Raw genomic sequence first — 22,816 nt, forward strand, 5'->3', positions numbered from 1 at the left:
AAACAGGCTTGGAACTGATGTGGATTTACTAGATTGGATGTATCAAAATACATAGTCCATAGTTCAACAGAATAACTCTGAAGAAAGTGGGGATGAAAAGGAAAGCTGGAATGTACATAGCTTTTATTTATCTTAAGCTAGATGAATTAGTTTAAATTAAGTAGCAATTTAATAAAAACAGATAGCAATTTAATCATTTGGTATAAGGATTTTGAGATATCACTCAATATGACTTGCAAGTGGTGTTTTCCTGGTGTCAGAGGAATGCATGCCTCTTCTGTATTTCTGAAAAAGATGTAGCTACTCCTAAGTAAATGTAGTTCTTCTCATATGAGGCAACACGTCATGCTTATCACAGAATCACAGAATTTTCTAGGTTGGAAGAGACCTCAAGATCATCGAGTCCAACCTCTGACCTAACGCTAACAGTCCCCACTAAACCATTTCCCTAAGCTCTACATCTAAACGTCTTTTGAAGACTTCCAGGGATGGTGACTCCACCACTTCCCTGGGCAGCCTGTTCCAGTGCCTCACAACCCTTTCAGTGAAGAAGTTCTTCCTAACATCTAACCTGCTCTAGATACTAGTACAGTCTACAGAATTAAGGGCTTTTCTTAGGTTTGATACTGTTCCTTCATGGCATGGTCAAGTAATTATAAAGTGGAATCTTTGTCCCTACTAAGGATGAAGTCTTCGAGGTTTGTAGTCCAAGTTTAATTTCACATCTCAGTTGAGGTGCTATGGAAACACACAGCTTTGCAACTATTCAGATGGAGTGATGGCTCTACGTTGATGCACTTAACCCGTGTATATCTTTATCTTTTTTCCAACTTTGATAATTGTATGCAGGATTTTATGTTAAGGCTTGCATCTGTTAGTATGTTTATTCTTTTTTTCCCCTTAAAATAATAATCCTGTTTCATGATTTTCATTCACTGTTAGTTGATTTCAACAATTCCAACCAGCCGCCTGAAATTCCTTAAGGAAGCTGGTCATGGAACACAAAAGGAAGAGATTCCTGAGGAAGAGCTAGCAGAAGATGTGGAGGAGATTGATCATGCTGAGAGAGAATTACGTCGTGGTCAGATCTTGTGGTTTAGGGGCCTAAACAGGATACAAACTCAGGTATGGTCTTGGAGAAGGTAGGACACAGTGGGTGTTATGAGGGAAATCACTCCTCTCCATCCTCAGTCTTTTGAGTGGCAATTCTAAATGGTGTGGCTGAGACTCTCAGAGGGGATATGGATGAATGTATAATCCCTCAGGGTTCTCTGTTTCCTTCAGCTCTAAATGCAACTCTTACCTGTGTTTCTGCTGTATTAAAAAGAAAAGTGCCTTTTTTCTTTACTTCTTGTGTATTATAGATGGGATAGTCCTCTCTCTCTCTCTCTCTCTCTCTCTCTCTCTCTCTCTTTCTCTGAGCAAGCTGTCACAATCTCTGATTCCTTGCAGATGGATGTAGTGAATGCTTTCCAGAGTGGAAGTACCATTCAGGGGGCTCTAAGGCGGCAACCCTCCATCGCCAGCCAGCACCATGATGTAACAAATATTTCTACCCCTACACATGTAGTGTTTTCCTCTACTACTGCTTCTACTACTGTGGGGTGTGAGTGTGTGTTCCTAAAGTGCATGAAATTAACATTTCCTGATTCACATACCTAACGTTTCTCATTTTCTCCTTAGTATTTAAAATCATCGTTCAGGCTTTTCATAGAGCTTTTCCACAAAGTGGAGTCCTCAAGACTTTTTTTTTCTTAGAGGGCTGAGAACAGGTGGAACAATTGCAACAAAAGAGTTTCACGTTAAAGCTGTGAGCCTGCACATCCTGTGCCTTCATCCATTTGTGTACAGAGGGTTATTTAAGATAAAAACAGGAAAACTGTTGTAAATTTTCGAGTATATGCCTCTTAGGGTGACTTATGCTGAATAAATGAATTAAGTGTATAATTGTAGAACTAGGTCTACTAAGTAGTTGTCTTCATTCTATATAGCACAAATAATATACTAAAAGGTAAACAAACTGATGGAAAAGCAATGGTATTTTGAAAATATGAATGTAGTTAGAACATAGAGCACTAAATGCATTTTCTTTGTAGCCTGTGAGGAACTTATGAATCTCTGCTTTCGTTGGACTTTTTTACTGAATAACACAACTTTCTCAACATCAGGATTCAGGTGGCGAAACAAGGCTTCTTAAGTGCATACAAGTCAGAAGAAACATTTATTTAGCTAATCTAAAAAGGAAAGAATATTTAAGCACTCAGTGGTAAAACTTTCATGTTTGAAGGATTTCTTTTCCTTTCTAGGTTCTTCTGGCAGCAGTTCATAAGCCATCAGTGACAGTACAGTTCTTGTCTCTAACTGCCCTCTTGATATTGTGATCTAAGTGGCATTTTAGTTTCAGCCTTTGTCTGTAGAGGCTAAAAATTTAACTGCTCATGTATGTAGGCTTAAATTATGGATTCTGAAGATGTGTAACAGTTAGATATTAGCTATCAGTATTCAACTACTGTTGAAAGTTTTCTCTTAGTAATATATTATGCATTTAACTTCCTTCTCTAATTTCCTATAGAATGGTTAAATAATTGTTTTTTAAAATAACTTTGAGAAGGCCTCTTTTTTCCCCTTCCTGCTTTTTAAGATTTCAGATTACCAGGTGGACGAAGACCCTTAATTTAAGGAGCTGCCTTAATTGTTCTCTTCTGATTTTTTTCCGGCTTGGCCAGAATTTGTGCTAGTTTGCACAAGCTAACCTGTTCTCCGTTGGTGACACAGATATTTTCCTACCTTGCAGCATTATTGAGAAGCTCAGCTCACAGATTTGCATGCCTGAAGAACACAAAATGAAAAGTAGATTTACCAGTAAGGATGTGCAGAATTGCATCTCCTACTTAAAATGCTAATGAGTAACCTGTATCCCTAACTACACTCAAGAAAATTAATTAGACATTCAGAATTCTCTAGAGAGCAACTTCATGCCATGCTGTCATTTGAGCAGAATCTAATGGGCACTGCAGCATCTCATTACATCAAATGACCAATGCTACAGTAGTGCAGAAGTAGTTTTTGAGTCTCACTGAGAAGTACAGCCTTCTGCTACACCCTCCAGGAGAACATCTTTTGATAAGTAATGTATATTAATGGGAAGCAGATGTGTTACTTCATTTTTCTCTTTTTTTTGGAGCTGTTTGCTGGAAGACAGTTCAGATGTTCCTGTGAAGCGAGGTTGCTGCTCTAAGCAGCCATCTGGCCAGGAGGATTTGGAGTGCTTACTGCATTCCTTACTATTCTAGTACTAATATGAGAAAGGCCTGATGACAGTATAAATTATACATAATAAATTGTCTTGTTTGCTCCTCACTTATGATATTTATTTATAGTTAGCTCTCTTGTCTAATTATCTTTAGTAGCTAAAAATAAAGCTTTAAAAATTCTACTTTTTACCTTTTATTACTTAAAATGCTGTTTATCTGATTTCTGCCTTCATGGCTGACTTTCTAAGGGTCCTGGGTTCACAGGAGTGTCCAGATTAGTCTTGATTCACATGCACGGAAATAACTTTATTGTGGATATGTTTATATTCATATGATAATTACAGCTGTCCTGTTAAGCTTAAAAACTGTTTTCCATTACTGCTTATGTTCTAACTTACCATCTGTAAGCAATGAAAAACTATTCCCATGAGGCAATCATATTTCATTTTGCCACAAATTGGTGGTGGGATGCAACATGCCAAATAAAGGAATTGCAAACTTTCAGTTTGGCATTGTCACTGCTGACTCTCTTGGAAAGTGCCAAGACAGCTTATTCAGCATGCTGGACTTGTTTAAAGCTCATGTAACATGCAAACTCCTTAGGAGCATGCTCAATTTTTTTTTTTTATTTGACGAATAGTAAAGTATTAGATGCTGCTGTAACATTTTACTTCTCAAGCACATCAACACTATTTCTTGTCATCCCTTTATTGAAAGTTGCATGTCCTCCCTGTCACCTCCCAGTGATTTCCACTGTCATTGGGTCTCAGCTGTATACCTACAGTATAAAAATGGGGACTTTATAGGTTTTTAGTAAAATTCTTAATGGAAATGGGTGTTGGGGGATGGGAACAATGTTATTTCTAGAGATCAAAGAAAGTGGTCAGAACCTGTCACATGTCTGGTAACAAACTTGACACATTGCTTTTGGGGAGTCCTTTTCTGCTTACTACAAGGGTGTTTGACTTCAAAGGAGTTAAGATACACCAATGTTCCTGACCTGCTCAACCTTCCAGCTTCATTCCTTCACCTGGAATTGCTTTATGTTTACTATTAAGGAACTCTGTGCATCCTGTATGGAAGCAGTAGTCCTGATAAACTTCAGTGCTTGCAACAAGTCATCTTGGATGTGCAAAAAAGAGTTGTCTTAATTTAAAAGTCCTCTTAAATTATGACTTACTGTTTTGTAACAGTAAGCTATTCTTGTTTACTAGAAAGTTTTGCTCTGTTTCTTATTGTACAACACAGGAGCTTTTGGATTGAAACTACTTCCCTGAAGACTTACTTGGATTGCTTAGAGATGTTGAGCATTGAATAGACTACTAACAGAAGGGGATGCTGAACTGTATTTTGATTAAAGTGTTAGACAAAAGGCTCATTGACTTCTGATTAACTATATTTATATCAATTCAAGAATAAATACAGAAATTCTGTAGTTGGTCAGGGAAACATGGAACATAGGAGAAAGAGGTGTGTGGCAGGTGATTTCATCCTTCAAATCAAAATTTGAAAAGCGTAAGTTGAAGTCAACTTGGACATGCACAATTTGCAAAATGAAATTGTACTTCACTGTATCCAATTTCATATCCAATTCTATTCTGAAATGTTTATTCATGAATTCTGTAAACTCAGTATTCTAATTTGAAAAATGTTAGTTAAGCTGTGAAAAGACTTCAGCCTGGGAATTTTGTCCATGAATTCAATGGAAATTGAAAACTCAAGTAAGCTAAGGCTGATCACCTGCTTTTCTCATACTTTGTGCTACTTCAGTAGTGTCTTCAAAGTTAGAACCTGTCATGACTACATTTTAAGTGTATAATACAGTATTCAGGTTCCTAGTTCTGGTATTAAGCTTCCAAATCATTACTAAGTAAGAAACTTTCTCTAGTGTGATAGATGGGTATATACTCGAATATTTACAGCTGTTACAGTGGTATCCTTTTTTGCATGACTTCATAAACGTCTGGTCATTGTGACATTGGCTTACACATGCTTGGCTTTTTCATAGTCAGTTGACATCCTAATTCCTAGCATGAGAATTAGTAACCCTTTTACCCTCTAACTTATTTTCAGCCCCATTCTCCCTTTCTGCCCGCCATCTCTCCCCCCTGCCCCCCCAGTATTCAATAAAACTCACTGAAATTTATTTAATTTGTGAATAAATAAATAATTGTTGGCCTCACTTGAAAAATGCTTAGCCCATGTTAAGTAATTGAACAATTCTAGTGCCATGTCTGAATTTTTAGGCCCTTCAGCTTCTTGCAGTACTTTCACAATTTTTATTCCTCTTGTGTAGACTGGCAGTGCTCTACTGAAATGCTCTTCATTTTACAGTTTATTGCAAGTTCCACTGCATCACATATAAATTCGATTCACTCATGTCTAGCTGTTTGTGGATTCAAACTCATAAGAACCATACCATTACCAGTAGATCGCAGCGTTTTAACAACCTTTTTCTTTGTTTACAGATCCGAGTGGTGAATGCATTTCGTAGTTCCTTGTACGAGGGACTAGAGAAACCTGAGACACGAAGCTCAATTCACAATTTTATGACGCATCCTGAGTTTAGAATAGAAGACTCCGAGCCTCATATTCCCCTTATTGATGATACTGATGCTGAAGATGATGCTCCAACAAAACGCAACTCTACTCCCCCACCCTCTCCCAATAAAAATAACAATGCGGTTGACAGTGGAATTCACCTTACAACAGACATGAACAAGTCTGCTACCTCTTCATCCCCAGGGAGCCCGCTACATAGTTTGGAAACATCACTCTGATTGTAAGCTGAATGTTAATACACTAGCTGCATTGTAAAGAAATTGAAACTGGGTCTCTTCACACATTATGATGGACAAGATGATATTCTTGTCTTGGACTTCAACAGAAGACACACTTGTACGAATGTAGATTTATTTTTTTAAAAAAAAAAAGCTTTCTGCCAGACTGGAGGGTGCTTTTCTGGGGGTGGGAGTAATAATGAACTCTGACAGATGAAGAGTAACTCAGCATAAGTGACCTGTGGATCATCTGTTGTACTTAAGAATGGTCCTGAACAGTGTGTTAGCAGAGCTTTAGTTTATCTTGATCCTTTTTTGAGGGGAAGGCTGGGAAGGGCAAGGAGGCCCTGGATTGTTGAATTGATACTTTAATTTCTGCTGTTGGCTGTTAATAATTTGGATTATTTATGTTTATAAATGATACAGATCTGTTTACAAGGTTTGTAGATACTTTTTTGTTCCTGTTCATAGATGGGAAGCTTCCTTATAAATGATGCAGAGAAGAGAAAAAAGAAAAAAAAAAGAAAAAAAAAAGAAAAAAAAAAAAACTAGTCCTTCAAATACTGCTGTATTTTCAGGAAAAGGGTGTTTCTATTGAAACTGTACTAAATTTTGCCTGCAATTTACCTTGTTAAATATTGTAGATAAATTGCTAATACTAATAGCCAAATAGATAACACTAATGCTTTGTAAAAACATGAGCAGTGGTGTTCTAATGAAGTTATGGCCTCTGTCCTAATTAGTTTCTTAAATACATTTACTACTTAATGGTTTTGAAACAACTGTTTAATTTTTAAAAATTTTGAGAAACTTACTGAATAACTTTTGTTCAGAACTTAGTAGGATTGTTTAATGCAGGACATCAATATGTGATGGAACTTGCTTGAAATATTTCTGTTATCTCGGGCAAAATGGATTAAATCGAAATACATCAGAATCTTAGTCCTTTGTTTTTGTCTAAACATGTTAGTTTAGTGCTGTCTTGGTGAACTGTGAGTGGAACTGTGATTTTTTTCTAATCTATAGAATCCTTCATGCGGCATGAGGGCTGTTGGCATTTTGAAAGGTTGTTAGTGGGTAGCATACATGTTCTCCTTTTTGTTTTTGAAACTTGTTTGTAAACATGAATAAATCTGCCCTTTTGTTAAAATAAAATTGCAGCAATGGTTTATTACAGATTTTTTTTTCTCCTCAGCTCCTTCACAGGAAACATTGAAAAGTACTCTTTTGTATTACTGGTTAACTTTAAATTACAATTTCAAGATGGTAACAGCCCCACTAAAGCAGTACTTTGGGTAAATGGAATTATGGTGGCTGCTTCATAATGAATGTAAGCTTAAGGTACTCAAAAGTCTTCAATGAGCCCCAAAAGTACTTGGAAATGAACAGGTCTGGCTGGAATTCTAAGATGCACTCTGAGTACTGCATAAGGACTATATTCCTGACCACCTAAATGAAGAACTGACTGATAGCACCAGTGAAAGTATATTTCTCACGTTCATGTACCAAAACGGACCTATTAGTGATAGACTGAAAAAGCCATGGTCTGCCTCATCTGGATTCTTGAAACAGTTAATGATGGTGGAGCAGTACTTGAGCTGGTACTTCCCATGTCTTCTAGGTCCATTACTGTTCAGAAGAGCATGAATTTCATACTATTTTTCTTTTGACAGCTCTGTCTTCTTAAACATAACACTTCTATAGGTGTTTTTTTTTTTCCAGAATAATTCAGAAATTTGGAAAATTTTTAAATGGGTCCCTTGAAAGGAATTAAGTTGGTAATGAGGGAAGAGATAACACTAGAGCAAACTGCAGAAATGAGCAGGTTAGGAAGATGAGCTCCAGCATCTTTCCCCTTGTGGTGGGATACCTTCATGCTTGGGTTTGTTCCTCAATGGCTAATGTTGGACATAGAGCACTGTATCCCACTGTCAACCACTCTGAATTCAGTCTTTTCTATTGTACCTAGGTAAATACACTGAATTCTAGGCAGAAGGGGTAGGGGGGGGATTGCACTTGACACTTTGTATAATAACTTCTCACACATTTCTAGAGCACTTCCCTCACTTCAGATTTCTTCAGCATGCTTGGTGGAGTAATTCTTTTTTATGTAAGCTGTTTTTTTTTTTCTTCCCCTATTACAAAAGTCAGACAAGCATTGGCTTAAAATGCGGGAAGTTTATCCATAAAGTACACTACCATGTGAGACGATTCAATGCATCATAACTTCATTTGAAAACATAATTTATTTTTTATATCTTCTAGTTGTGTTCATAACTGCATTGTATCATTTTTTTGGAATAAATTCTACACTTAAGCCTTTTGGAGGGACAGGGGCGTTGAATGTAGGCTTTGTACATCAGTGGTCCCTCTTGATTCTGTTAATATCAGTGTGCTGTTCTTATAGGAAGTGTAAGTGAAAACTAAATAAGGAAAAGTTGTTGGGGGGGGGGAGTATGCTTTCTTTGTGATCTCAAGAAATTATAACATGTTGCCTAGATTATGAAATGGTTATCACTAAGCTAATGAGGCCTTCATTGCCTTTCTGGTTGTAAGGTTTACTTACTTGTCTTTCTTGTAACTGAAATAAATAAATGTGCTGTTCATCTCAGTCTGTATGGGGACTGAAATTCTTGAATGTCAGTACAATGCTAATTTAAACCTGAAATGCGTGCTAATTCTATAAAAACTGCTCTTACAGCAATGACTTTAAGCTTGTTCGTTTTCAAGAAGTTACAGTATACGTGGTATTATGATCAAGCAATACCAGCATTAACCTAAATACCAGCATTAATCTAAGTACAGTTCTAGGTTTACTTCTGTTTGAATTCTGTGCCTTGGGTAGGATATCTAATACACTTCTGTATAAGACAAAAAGTAGGACACCTAATCTTGGTTTTGGGGGAAGGGGAATGAAAAGTTAACTGTTATAAAGAGGATTCATTTTTTCTGTATTGGTCTTAACAGGAAGAGGAAAGCGCTGCATCATGGAATATTCTGAAGAGAATAATGGATACAAATGCCATAATGCCAAACCAATGATTGGGGTCTGTAGCAAATGTGAGCATCCAAAAATGAACTGACACTCCCAGGCATTTTTTTTTTTTTTTGAACAATAGGATGCTTTCCAGTATGTTTCAAGGTGAACAAGCACATGTAATATAAAGGGTTAACTAATGTATGTCTGACTATTGGGAAGTTGTTGCAGAGGCCTTATATGTTCAGCTTTTGCAGGGTCCAGATCACATTAAGCCCTGTAGAAATTAAAGTAGAATGTTTTAACGTCAGTTCTGCTTTTATGATGCAAAATGCTTGGTTCTAAAGAGCTTTTTCCACCCCTTCCCCAAGCAGTGCATATCTTCTGATCCTACAGATTCCAAGCCCTCACTGAAATACCTTAACTTTGTTGGATGAGCCTGACCAGCATGGAGAGTCCAGCTCCGACTTAAAGTTATCTTCGGATGGATCTGGTCTGCTTATTCAGGGCCATGTCACGAAAATATCTGGGTCAGAGTCAAGAGCCTGAGCGCTGCTCCTGCTTACCTTCTCCCCTGGACTGTATACAGAACTAACCAACTTCTTCAGGAGACTGCAGCATCTATCCAGGAGTTGGCTTATACGGTGTCTAATCCAAAAGCCTCCTACAGGTACTACTTGCCCTTTTTGATCAAAGTAAGACCTAAGACGAGGATTTGCTTATGGGATGGGTTTAAATACCTGAAAGAATGCAGCATGAAATAGGTAACTCACTAAGAGTGACAACACTATTCTAGTTGCAATGCATAAGAATACAGTAAGAGATACTTATGCTGCAAATTTGGCAAAGCAGGGACTATTCCTCAGTAGGGTAAGCAAATTAGATATGCCTCCTATGCTTTTAGTACCTTTGTAGCATTAATATATATTATCATATAATAACAAGAAGAGTGACATGGTTTGTCCAAAATACTAAGAACTGCAAGGAAGCAAGCAGACTTCTGTTGCCCTCTGTGGAGGAAACAGTGTACTATGTTCTGTGTCTCTACAATTTTATGGCCACTTCATAGCTTGTTAATCTTATGGATATATTTGTAGAAAATGTGCATAAGGATGCCCAGTATTGTAGAAGATAAATGATAATTTGTTTTCAGCCATTCAAGATTTACTGAATTCCTCTAATCCCCTACTCCACTGTTAAACTCATCCAACAAGACTCCTTTTATATTAAAAAAATATATATTTTTTAAAACGTCAAACTGAAAAAGGTTCTTTGGCATGCCCCTGCTGGAAGATGGTAGGAATTCAAGCTTGGTAGGATACTAGCAAAGGGATTTCTGGAAAATGAACTTTTGATTTTAGTGTGTGCTTAAGAATACTGAAACATCACCTGACGCCCCAAATTCTGGTGTTCTGACAAGGGACAGTCCAACCAGAAAACAGCAGTTGTTCACTGAAATGCAAGTATGTATTCTGTAACCCTTTGATTCATCACAAAGCTAGCAATATCTTAACAGTATTCTGATATCTTCATCTGCTTCCCTAAGATGCCTCTCTTCCAGGGTATGAAGCTGAAGTATGCTGAAAGGCTGCAAGTACAATCATAATCATACAGAAAAGCCTTCTATGGCTTCCTCCTCCTCATCAAAGGCACGATCTTAACTTTGCTTTGATAGTTGATAAGGCACAAAGTGAGTACTAGTGTTTCCTATTTAAATCTTTGAGTGACCATGAGTGATACTTGGCATTAGCATGGTTTTGGAATACACACTGAGAGGATGTTTTTTCCATCCTTGTCTAAAAAGGAGGACATGGGAATGAGCAGGTATTTTTTTCACTATATGAAAGTGAACAGAATGATCTAACTTCCTGGGTAAAAACCCTTTGCAGAATCTGTGAGATCATTATAGATGTACTGTATCTGAATATGCACGTTGTTCAAAAGCACTGAAGTTATTTGCTTAAAGGAGCTTGTGTCACTTTAAAAGGATGTAATGACTTCAAAAGAATCAAATTCCACTGAGTTTACTGCCTTTCTGTATGCAAGCAGAATTAAGTAAGTATTAAATAGTTAGCCTACCCAAGTATTCAAAATAATTGCATCCTTTTTTACTTGGATATAGCACATTATAAACAAACTGAAAACTGTGATAAGTCCTAAGCTTAGGAAAAGAGACATGCCTTTAACCTAGTCAGCAAACTTGAGTTCAAAATTAAAGTGAAGTTTCCTTCATGCAGCATTCATTCCCTCTAGTTCAGTTATTCTAGTCTACTGTATTTCTAGACTTACTGGAAATGTAGACAAATTTTGTTGCAGAACAACTAAAAATAGAAAATGGGAGTGTTTTTTTATTTTTATTTTTTGGTTGTTAATAGTATTAAGGATTTCTACAGAAACAGAGCACATAGCTCAAATGCTTCTAAATTCTGTGTGAATAGCCTCCTAAAACTTCTGATTACATTAAAAAAAAAAAAAAAAAAAAAAAAAAAAAAAAAAAAAAAACCTACAAATAAACACCAGAAGATGCATCAGTTATTTTTAACAATTTCAGTTTTACAAATACAGCTTTAAATTGACATTTCCCTTCTTCTCCAAATTGGTTTCTGTTTGTAGGTATAAAGCATCTTTAGTTTTAACCTAAGTTTGTCTCAACATCTCCTGAAGGTAAGCAGCTATGTGGCTGATATTTGTGGGGAAATGAAGAGCTCACTATCTGTGCTAAGCAGATATTGCATATAGTTTTGTGCAACATATTTTAGGGGGAACCTGCAAAATTATCAAATGAAAACATTCAGATTCTTGTCATAAGACTTGTCAAAGGATACATGAATACATAGATTGCTTAAAATAAGGAGCTTGGAACTGCTATTTTAGTGTGAAGGTCTAGGACTTAGTTTCTGAAAAACACTTTTTTAGATGAGATGGTATATCTTTACTCCCTGGCCATGTGCATGGGCCTCGGTATTCTTTCTGACACATTACAGTCTAATTAGTTGAGGACTAGAATAACAATCACTGCTATTAAACTAGCATTTTAAAATCATAGTTAAAAATAAAAAAATAAATAAATACCCCAGAACATTTTCTGTAGTATCTTAATTTCGAAAAAGATTAGTAATTCCTAGCTTTTTTTCCTTTTACCAAATCATCTGGACCGTTTTAATTCATCTAGTAGTAATGTGGACATGACCTAAAACCTGGTATCTTATCCCTTTCTCCTGCTCCCCCTTCATGGCCCTCCTCTGGATTCACACTAACAGGTCCACATCTTTCTTTTGCTGGGGGCCCCAAACCTCAACAGAGAACTCCAGGTAGGGCCTCATGAGGGCAGAATAGAGGAGAACAATCACATCCCTCGGCCCGCTGGCCACTCCTTTGTTGATTTAGCCCAGGATGCAGTTGACCTTCTGGGCTGCAAGCGTGCGCTGCTGGCTCATGCCAAGTTTTTCATCCACCAGAATCCACAAGTCTCTTTCCGCAGGGCTGCTCTCAACGAGTTCTTCTCTCAGTCTGTACTCATGTCTGGGATTGCCCTGACCCTGGTACAGCACCTTGCACTTGGACTTGTTGAATCTCATGTAGTTCACATGGGCCCACTTCTCCAGCCTGTCCAAGTCCCTTTGGATGACGTTCCTTCCTTCTTCGGTATCAAATGCACCACTCAACTTGGTGTCATCTGCAAACTGGCTGAGGGTGCACTCAGTCCCCATCGTGTATGTCATTGATGAAGGTATTGAAAAGCACTGGTCCCACAACAGACCCCTGAGGGACACCGCTTGTCACTGGCCTCCACCTGGACACGGAGCCATTGGCCACCACTCTCTGGGTGCGACCATTGAGCCAATTCCCTATCTACTGGATGGTCCACCCTTCAAATCCATCTTTCCCATTTAGAGATTGGGATGTCATGTGGGACCATGGCAAAAGCCTTACAGAAGTCCAAGTAGATGACATCAGTCTGTCTTCCCTTGTCAACTGATGCAATCACCAAGAAGTGTAATTCTACAAAGCTTCCCCATTAGCCTCATGGATGTTATTTGTAAACAGATGGAATTCAACAAAGAAAACAGTCACTGGAACCATCAGAGAACAGTCACTGGAACTATCCGAGCTGAGCCACAACAGGAAAGGAACTGCTGCTTGTACCCTAAACTGACATGACAAATGGGCTTCCTAGTGTTTTCCTGCTGTAATGCTTACTGTGGTAGCAAGAGCTCTGGACACCTCTGCTATCCCCTACTATTGTAAATGTTCTGAAGGATGACTAACTGGGAGGGTCAAAAATTAATATCTTAAAATGTGAAGACACGAGGGGAATCTTGGAATCCTGACCCATTAAGTAACCAGTTAAACCATTCTGGTGGTTGGTCTTCTGGGCTTTGAAACATTTAAATGAAATTTATGTTGTTGTTTTTCTAATGGGGAAAAAAGCTATCCCTCTACCTTAAAAAAAAAAAATATTCATTCCAGATTACAGTGCTGGAAGACAATGCCATTTTAAAAGTATTTCTAAAATGATATCATTAAGTATAAGGAACTCCACCTTGCTTCTGCTTTTCATCTAAAATGCTACAACTTTCAGACTTTTAAGTTACTCCATGTGAAGCGATATGTTATATTTGCCAGGCTGCTGGGTATCCTAGAGGATTTTTTGCAAGCGAGGCAACCAGATTGTCTAGAATATAAGTGGTTTTGGTATTTTTTGGAAAGATAGGAAGATAGGAGCATTATGTGCACAATAAATGGGATTGCATATGTGCATTAGGGAAAAAAAAAAAAAAGCCTTGTAGTTTTGTAGTTCCTATTCCTCTGCAGAAACACCTTTTAGTAAATAGAAGCATGCACTTTTTTTCCTTTCTTCTAGCAGCTCTTTCTCATAATCTTTTTATTATTTCCAAATGAAATAAAAATAATTTTGATCTATGACTAGTGCAGGTATACACAAAGCTTGCTGCAAATAGTATTACTGACATGTTTTTAGAGTTGTTCTCTAGCAAGCTGAATTTAGTCTAACATCTGATCTTGAGGATTTCAGCAGTGATGTTTTTAAATGTCATAGATAGGATTTAAGTTACTGGTTTTGAGTGAAGATTCCTTGTAAGAAACTTCAAATACAGTGTGTTTTTTTTCTTTCTAATGAATTTTAGCAAAGACCAGTGAAACTTAAAGAGGACTTGAAGATGTTTTCCGCTCCTGTTAAGAGAGAAATCTGTATGAGAAATAACACAGCTTAGTTGTTAGTTCAGTGCTGAACAACGTAGACTTTGTGTGGTGTTTAATCCCTGCTTCTTCCCCCCCCCACTTCCTTAGTTTGCAATGCAGCTCTGCAGACAGTTGTCTGGGAAAATATTCTGAGCTGTGAAAAGGGGTAGTTGTTAAATAAGTATTTAAATATCCAAAACAAAATATTATTCCTTTTTTTAATATATATATACAGTTAGAAGACTATTCAGCAGAAAATAGCTCTTAAGTAGGGAAAATTCACAGCCTTTTCTTCTTGTCATTTATTAAAGGAAAGATGCTTCATGAAATAATCAGAGTGAAACTTCAAGAAGTTCTACTGTTCTAAGTAGGGGGTTGGATTAGATGACTTCCTGAGGTTTCTTCCACTCTGAATTGTCCTATGATCCAACTTTTAAATAGTCTTCAGTGGGTATCTGTTAAACTTCTCTTATGCCTTTTTTTTTTTTTTTTTTTTTTTTTTTTTCAAAATACAAACAAGACATGCTTTGGTATACTTTGAGGTACGAGTCTGTGATATGTAGGAAAGCCCACAGATTTGAAAGTGATATCCAGAAAGCTCTACTGTGCAGTTGTGTGGAAAGTAGCTGTTCCTCAAGGAAGAAGATAATTTGTCGCTCAGTTATTTGGCTCTTTCAAATCTTCCAAGTGTATAAAGAATAAAAACTGTAGCTACTTCTAAGGAAAACAAAGAGCTGCTTTGCTGATTTGTGTAGTTTCACTGCTGTCTACTCAGGATACTTGCAAGAAGTTGCACCTTTTTCTCAAAGATGCTGTGCTACTTTTTTGATTTCAAATGTTGGTTTCTGAAAAAGAAGGTTCTTCTGCAGTTGCACAAAGTTAATGAAATCTATATTATTGTTTAACAACAAGAAAGAATTGAGAGCACTGAAAAATACATTTTCAGTAATAGAAGTTTGTAATTTAAATGGAATTGAGAAGCTGACTCTCATCCTTTCCTTAGTTCATACGGTGGTTCTCTTACAGGTTTTTATGAAACAAAGTGAAACAGAATGCAGTATCAGTTTCATGACTGAATATAAATACTCCCTCTTTTGCCTCAAATTACAAAAATGCATTGTCACCATTGCAGAATTCAATGTTTTATCAACTTGGTGCATCTCTTTACATGCAAAATTTTAAATGAATGAAGTCTGAAGATAATCTTATGCTAACGTAGGATGTGTAGGATGCCTGATGTTACAAAGCTGCTGTTCTGGTCTTAAAGAATGAACAGGTAAAAATGCTGTCAAATCTTCCAAGTATAAGACATACAGTAAAACTAGCTGACTGACCAAATGTTGTGAGATGATTCAAATAGAAATTTGACATTCTAGCTATTGAAAAAATAGATGAGTTTCTGCAAAACAGTTGCTATAGCAATGTGTTATTTATAACAAAAGAAAAGGCTTCTGCAACCAAAAAAGATTTAAAATGAATGTGTTTAGCGGATGTGGGAGGACTGCCTATAACACCAAATCTGAATATACTGTGTTCTGGCTCTCCAATGGTGCAGAAATCACTTGCATTTGCTTCTGTAAGGCCAGTATATTGCTATGCATTTCATTTCAAAGGTATTAGTGTTTCAATAAAGATGAACTAAATGCTATAATGAGAGGTTAAAAGTATTCTGAATTACTATTTTGAGCTTAGGAGCGGTTGCCAAGCATTCTGCAGGCATGTCAGTACCTGAGTACATTTACTACAGCTTTAAACTTCATTGATTCAACTCTATGAAATGACTAAAGACAGTACAAGTCTGAATATCAACTGGATTGTTAGCTTGCTACTAATTGCTAAGATCAACATTTTCTCTGTTGGAATGAAGAAGTGCTGCAAACTTCTAACCATTGGATGAGGATCATGAGCTGATAAAATACTACCTGAGAATACTACTTCATACCAACTTGCTTTATTACTGTCCCCAAAGACAATCAGCACAGCCATTAGATCTCTCAGTGTGGGTTTTCCAAAGCCATGCTTGATCCTGGTTAACTGTTGTCAGAAGACCAAGCCACTGAAACAGTTGTGTATGCTTTCATAAACCAGTTTGAAACATTAGAGTCAGTTCTGTTCAACATTTTTATAAATGATCTAGATGCAGGAGTGGAATGTACCCTTAGCATGTTTGCTGACAGTGCTAAACTGGGAGGGGCTGCTGACTCTGGAGACATAAAAGGCCTTGCATAGGGATCTAGATAGACTGGCACACTGGACAATCATCAGTGGCATAAAGTTCAACAAATGTAAGTGCTGGGTGCTGCACCTGGGACAGAGTAATGTTAGACACAGTAATACAAAGCCTGATACTTGTACTTTAACTTAAATTTCCTCAATGATCTGTTTTTTCATTGCGAAATGTGTTCAATTATTGACTGCCCTAATAAAATTACACAGCTCAAGATGTTTACTTCTGAGGCAGAAGAGTAATGATGTGAAATAAAATGGTTTGGCCAAATAAAATGGTTTAGCGACTTACAAGAATGAAGGTGGAGGCAGATGTGTTATTTTTCATGTTACTGCTTGTTGCTATTCTAATATCTCCAAGTTTTTAAACTAGCTTAGAAACTCATTGAGGATGTCTGGGTGTTGAGGATTTCTTGCTGTTCCATTGGAAAGCGTGGACGAGTTGCAACCTGCTAAATACCTGTACAACCAGCCTTACTCATTGCCCAGCACCATTCTCTGGAAATTCTACTTGTTCTGAGCAAACTGCTCTCTACCTTTTCTGAGGGATGCTGATCAAGTTGCAATCGATCCTTTCACACTGCGGTGATAATGATCATAATCCACGATGCTGGCTTGGGTTACCTTCTCTGCTCTGTTCCTCTCTTCTTGCAGTATCCTGTCAGTTGAGCTATTTCAACTTTCTGTGACAGCATGGTGAACCACACCAGAATGTCTTTTGGTTAAATTTCTGCTGCTGAAGCTAGTACTGCTGCAAAAAAAAATGCTTTTCGTGTTACCAGCTGTGTGGGGGCTGCCCCTTCTATGGTTAATAAATACCCCAGTAACATAAAGGTGGAGGAAATGGGAGGGGTGAGGGGAAAGAAAAGTATGAGCAGTGAGAAGGCTGCAGAAACTTCCAAGGGAGGCAAAGCAGCGAGCTGATAGCATATGCTTCTACATAACAGGGTAGGCTTGCGAGGAACAAGAATGAATATTCAGGTTGGAAAAGGCATAGCAAGTAACATAAGTTCCTCCAGCTCTGGCCACCACCAGGAGGGTTATTAACTGTGTCCCTCTTTCGGTTCATAATTTTGCTTAAGCATTTAGGTACCTTTATATCTTATTTTGGTTTACAGGGGAACCTATTTGGATATATGCTGTGAATCTGAATGCTGAAATTTGACAACCAACGTGGATCACAGTATGATTTCACATAAGTGATGATTGGTTGGAGGGACTGTAACAGGACTGGAATACCAGACAGTTTAAGTAAATACCATGTGTGTGCAATTCCTGCTACTTAATCTGCAAAAGCTGCTATGCCGAGATAACCTTTCTAACTTCAAAAGGGAAGGCCATTTGACTTCTGTTTTCTCTTTAGTGCTTGGTGGTTGTGATGATACTGATGTGCTACATATCTGGTCTGCTACTGACAGGCCCTATTTACCCTCCCCACAGCTGTGACCAGCCTCCATAACATCTGCAAACTAATTTCCAGGGAAAAACACCTTACAGAAGCCTAACTAACTGTATTATGGTGGGGAGTTGGGGGTATGCTGTGTCCATATGCCTTGTGATTAGAAGTGTTCAAAGTGATTAATAAAAACACAAGTAATGGCTTTTTTTTTTTTTTTTTTTATATGACAATGCTATAGGGAACGTGACCGCTTCTCCCAAACATGTTTTAACAAAGGACATTTTTATCTGATTTCATTCTCTGTGTGATATTATGCAAATACTACCTTCTTTTCTTCTCCCCTGCAGAGTACAGGGGTTGTTCAGTTATTCAAGTCTTTCTAAAACAAAAGCATTCATTATGCTGAGATCAGCAAAAAAGTCTTACTTTATTAGTACCCCTGCAAGAAGTCTTAGAGCAATCTGACACATCAAACTAGGTATTTATACAGCCTTCCTGCAGGAAAGGAAAGGGAGTTTTTTTTTTAAAAATGAGTAGAAGGGTATATTTATAGCTTGGACTTTCTACCCCCAGAATAACTCATGAGACTTATATGCCTCATCAGTGGAATAGGGCCTGTGGGTTAGACTTATAATTTCATAAGCAGCATTTGTCAAGCTATCATTATACCACTCTCTCTTTGAATCAGACTAGTGTCTAGATGTTTCATTTAAGGTGGAAGCTTTTATGCTTGATGCAGGAATGCAAATAGAACAGTATTTAATCATAAGCTACTAGTATTCCCCTGCATCTTTCTGTATGCATCAGCCATGCAAGTAATATTCTAGAGAAAATCTAAATGGTTGTAGTAGGAAGCATCTATGGTACTGTCACTACTTGTGGTTTTGCCAACTGACGTGCTGGAAAGTTCTGCCTGCCAAAGCAGCCAGTGCTGCAACAGAAGGGGGGGGAGAGGGGAAGTAAAGATGCAGCATTTCCTTCTCCCTACAAAGAAGTCCCTTGCCTGTTCTGAGACAGCAACAAAGAGTGGCAGATCAGTTAGCATTGAGGGTTGTCTCTGAAGTGGCAAAAATACAATATGTAAGGTTTCTTCTTTCTCATGTGACCCAATCTTCTCTGAAACAGTTCCAAAACAAGCAGTTGCCACTGCTAGTCAGAAACACTTTGCTTTACTCCCATCCCTCTAATGAGAGGAGACTAACCCAAGGGAAGGGTGGAACCAAGTTCTCCTAATTCAGAAACCAATGCCACTGATAAAATATGGTATGTGAACCAAGCTGTGCAGCAGAACACCACCCCTCCTCCAACTGAGTGTTCTCTTGTTTCCATTTCCATGTCTCTGGATACCACTTTCCTTGATCTCTGCCCTTATAAACAGACCTGTTGAACTTTAAGCTGTAGTAAAGGACCCAGAAAATCAATTGGCCCAGTGATCTCTCCTTGTTATTTTTTATCTTCCCTTTCTCCACTTGTAGCTGCAGGTGTTTAGTCACTATTCGGTTCCTCAGTTTCCAACAAGAGGGGCATATTGGATCTACTCATTTGTTTCTGTAGTAACATTAATTACAATTTCTCATACTTTGTACCTGGCAGTTCTGGTCACTGGATTCAAGCACTCACATTCATTTTTCTGTTGTACTTTTACTGCTTACTCATATTTGATATGTTCATGTGTGTTTTTCCCTAGTCCTGCTTGGTAAGTGCACATAAGCAAGCTTATAAAAGGCAGGAGGTAAAGTAATTACCATTTCCCGCCCCCCCCCCCCATCAACAGCAGAAAAAAATAAATGACCATGGGCTATTAAAACAGATGAGTACATCATAGTAAGTTATGTATTTAATAATTCAATCAGACTTCCTTTATAACATGAGCCTTCCTGATAGCCACAACTGGTTAAACCAAATGAAGCAAGAAGGGGTACCACATGCTCTTCTAGATTCATACAGTTCTCGTAAACGGACAGGACCAGTTAGTCTGACCAGAAGCCTGGGCTGTTTGGGTGGATGAAAGGAAGACAGGTCCAAATATGTGATGCGCAGCAGCTACTGAAGCAATAACTAAAGATCCCAAGGTGATAGGTCAGATTGCTAGCGAAATAGTCATCACTTTCACAGGGGCAGGAACAGAGAAGACATCTGGCAAGCAGAAAAGGTGTTATGGTTCCCACACAAAGTACACCATATCTTTTGACCAAGATGAAATGCAGAACACAGGCACGATGTACCTAACTAAACCAGCCAGTGTGCACACCTGCAGTACTGTTAGAAAGCTGGCAAAGGCCATTTTGTGTGTCTATCAGACAGAGATGGCATGGACCAAACACGACCCATACTGCTGCTGTAACCTAGCTAACACCTCGACTGATATGTCTCCCTCAGCTTGTCTTTGTAGGAGAGGTGCTCCAGCCCCTCGATCATCTTTGTTGTGGCCCTCCTCTGGACTTGTTCTGATACTCCATGTCCTACCATCCCAGATGCAGGTCTTAGCAACCTCACAAAGTTCAGTGAAGTCAAGTGCAATCTGCCCATCTTTCCCAGTCTGTTGAAGTTTCTGCAGTCTTTCAACATACCAACTGCTCAACTCAATTTGATATTGTCTACAAACATGCTGTCAGATGGACTTACTGTTGGTGATCAACATACTTTCAGCCTCATGGTCCAACCAGTTTTCCATGTGCCTTATTATCTACTTAATCAAACCATGCCTTACTGAGTGTAAGGATACTACAGGAGATCATGTCAAAAGAACATGATCTTGCTGAAGCCAAGGTATGCCACATCGGCTGTTCTCCCTTCATCTGCATAGCCGCTCATTTAACCACAGAAGGCTATCAGGTTAGTCAGGTGTTATCTGCCCTTGCTAAATCCATGATGGCTGTTTTCACTTTGTCCTTCAGACACTTGGGAACAACCTTGAGGATGACTAGCTCCACAACCTCACCAACTCCAGTCTCACTCACCAGCCCGTAATTCCCCAGACCTTCTTTTTGCTCTTGTGAAGTTGGGTGGGACATTTGCTTTTCTCTGATCAAAAGCAACATCCCCTGACCACCACGGCCTTTCAAAGGTGAGAGTGAGCAGCCTGGCAACAGTATCAGTCAGCTCCCTTAGCCCCCTCTGATGCATCTTGTCTGGTCCCATGGACATAATTTTTGATTAGTTTAAGTGCCCTCAAACTGTACCATCCTCTTCTGTGCATAATGTTTTGCCCCAGAAACTACTAGTAGGCTAAGAATTTGGGAAACTGGAGGAAAAACATGACTGAAAACTGCCATAAAAAGCATCAAGTCCCTCAAACCTTTTCATGTCCTTTGTCAGTAAGTGAGTCCCTTGTCCCACGGAGCTGTGGACACATACTTTCCTTATTTTTCCTTTTGCTGCCACATATTTAAAGAAGACCTTCCTGTTGCTTTTCACATCCATCCTTTGTTCCAAGCTAAGCTTTGGCTTTCTTCACTCCATCTTTGTCTATGCATATAGCTATGTTAAAACTGCCTTCCTTCTTCCTCTACAGACAGTCATGTGTTTCCTTGTCTCCCTGTTGTGCCACCCACTTCTACTGGTACTCACTGTTTCTTATACACTCAGGCTGTATGCAGGATGGATAGCACAGTCAAAGGTGAGTCCATCAGTAAAACTCACATGAGTAACAATCCAGGCATGTAGCACCACCTGGTAGATATGACACAAGAAGGAGAACTTTGAAGCTACTGGTATTACTTGCAAATTTACACAGCAGAACAAGAGGAGTGAAGCCAGGTCTGTCACACTCTGGCTGCCTGTGCCAGACCCAGAAGCGTCAGGTTCCAATGCAGGTTCTGACAAAACAATAGAAGCAGAACTATCATGTATCTAAAGACATTCCAGTGCAACAGGCCCGTGTCCTGCAAACCACATGGAAGGTAAGTTGGAGGAAAAAAGATGCAAAGCAATCACAGTATAGCACTTCACCTGCTTCTTCTACTACTTCATGATGTCTGACTCATCACAAAATCAGCAAGATTGTAATTCTTCAAGTCAAAGCTGGTTTTAGAAGCAGCAGAGCACTGCCAGTATTACACTATCAAAAATGATCCTGCTGGGATTTGCACATGAACTAATGGTGACGTGTGTAGAATTAGCTCAACTATCTCTACTCCTGTGATATAATTATCTACAACCTAAATAATCTACCCATGGGAAACAAGGAATTGATTTTATTTGAAATGCTAGTACTTACCAGCACAGACACCTGCAATTGCCTTTGTAAGCATGCTACAGAGAGTCACCTTCATAGACGAGCACTCTAATATGAATGCGGGAGTCACTTCTGTAAAATTCAATAAGTAAAAAGGGAGAAAGTGTGCTTTATTAATTGCAAACTATTAAATGCAACTGTGAAAATAACCGTATAAATAAAAAAGCAATTTCATCTCAGAAAAGAAAGCAGAGCCTGTCCTCAATCTCAGATAGAATAAGAACATCAGATGAAGAAAAAATTTGTGGAGATGGTGGAACCTGGTATTTCAGAGGTATTCTTACCCAGTCAAAATGCAGGGAGGGTAGGGAGAACCTTTACGAAAAGATCATATTTCGGCACAATGTGACAGGAAGTAAATGAAATGAAAAAGGCTAATTCAAGGTTATGGGGCAAATTCCACACTGTCTATTGCACATATTGAATAGAAGGCACTTTCATCAGATGAAGAAATTTTCACAAACCTTGACATACCTTGATGATACTGGACTGTGCATTAAGCTTCAGCCTGAGCTAAGAGACACTTAAACCAAATTTAGAACTTATCAACGTAAGCAAGAAGTATTTAAAACAAATTGTGAGTTCTGACTCAGTCCTAAAACACACTGTGAATCCAAGTACTGTCTACATACCTCATGTCTCTTGCTATAAACTGACTATAATATAGGGTTCAATTATTTTGACCTTGTATATTTCAGGCAAATATCCAAGCCAATGCAAGAAACACAGAAACAGCCGTTC

At 38.4% G+C, this 22,816-nt stretch overlaps 1 protein-coding gene across 4 annotated transcripts in view; it reads left to right on the top strand.

The window, feature by feature from the left end:
- ATP2B1 (ATPase plasma membrane Ca2+ transporting 1) overlaps window positions 1–8,645 on the top strand; it is a 63,315-nt gene extending 54,670 nt beyond the window's left edge. For 2 of the 4 annotated variants that reach the window (XM_032188407.1, XM_032188415.1), the window contains exons 20-21: window positions 943–1,125; window positions 5,723–8,645. In XM_032188407.1, the coding sequence (XP_032044298.1) occupies window positions 943–1,125; window positions 5,723–6,034 (495 nt within the window). In that variant the 3' untranslated portion in view covers window positions 6,035–8,645. Of the gene's footprint in view, window positions 1–942; window positions 1,126–1,452; window positions 1,607–5,722 lie in introns of all 4 variants that reach the window. The other 2 variants (XM_032188424.1, XM_032188431.1) reach the window with 2 other exon arrangements.
- Window positions 8,646–22,816: the final 14,171 nt, after the last annotated feature.

Source organism: Aythya fuligula, chromosome 1, assembly GCF_009819795.1.
Source record: "Aythya fuligula isolate bAytFul2 chromosome 1, bAytFul2.pri, whole genome shotgun sequence".
NCBI lineage: Eukaryota > Metazoa > Chordata > Aves > Anseriformes > Anatidae > Aythya > Aythya fuligula.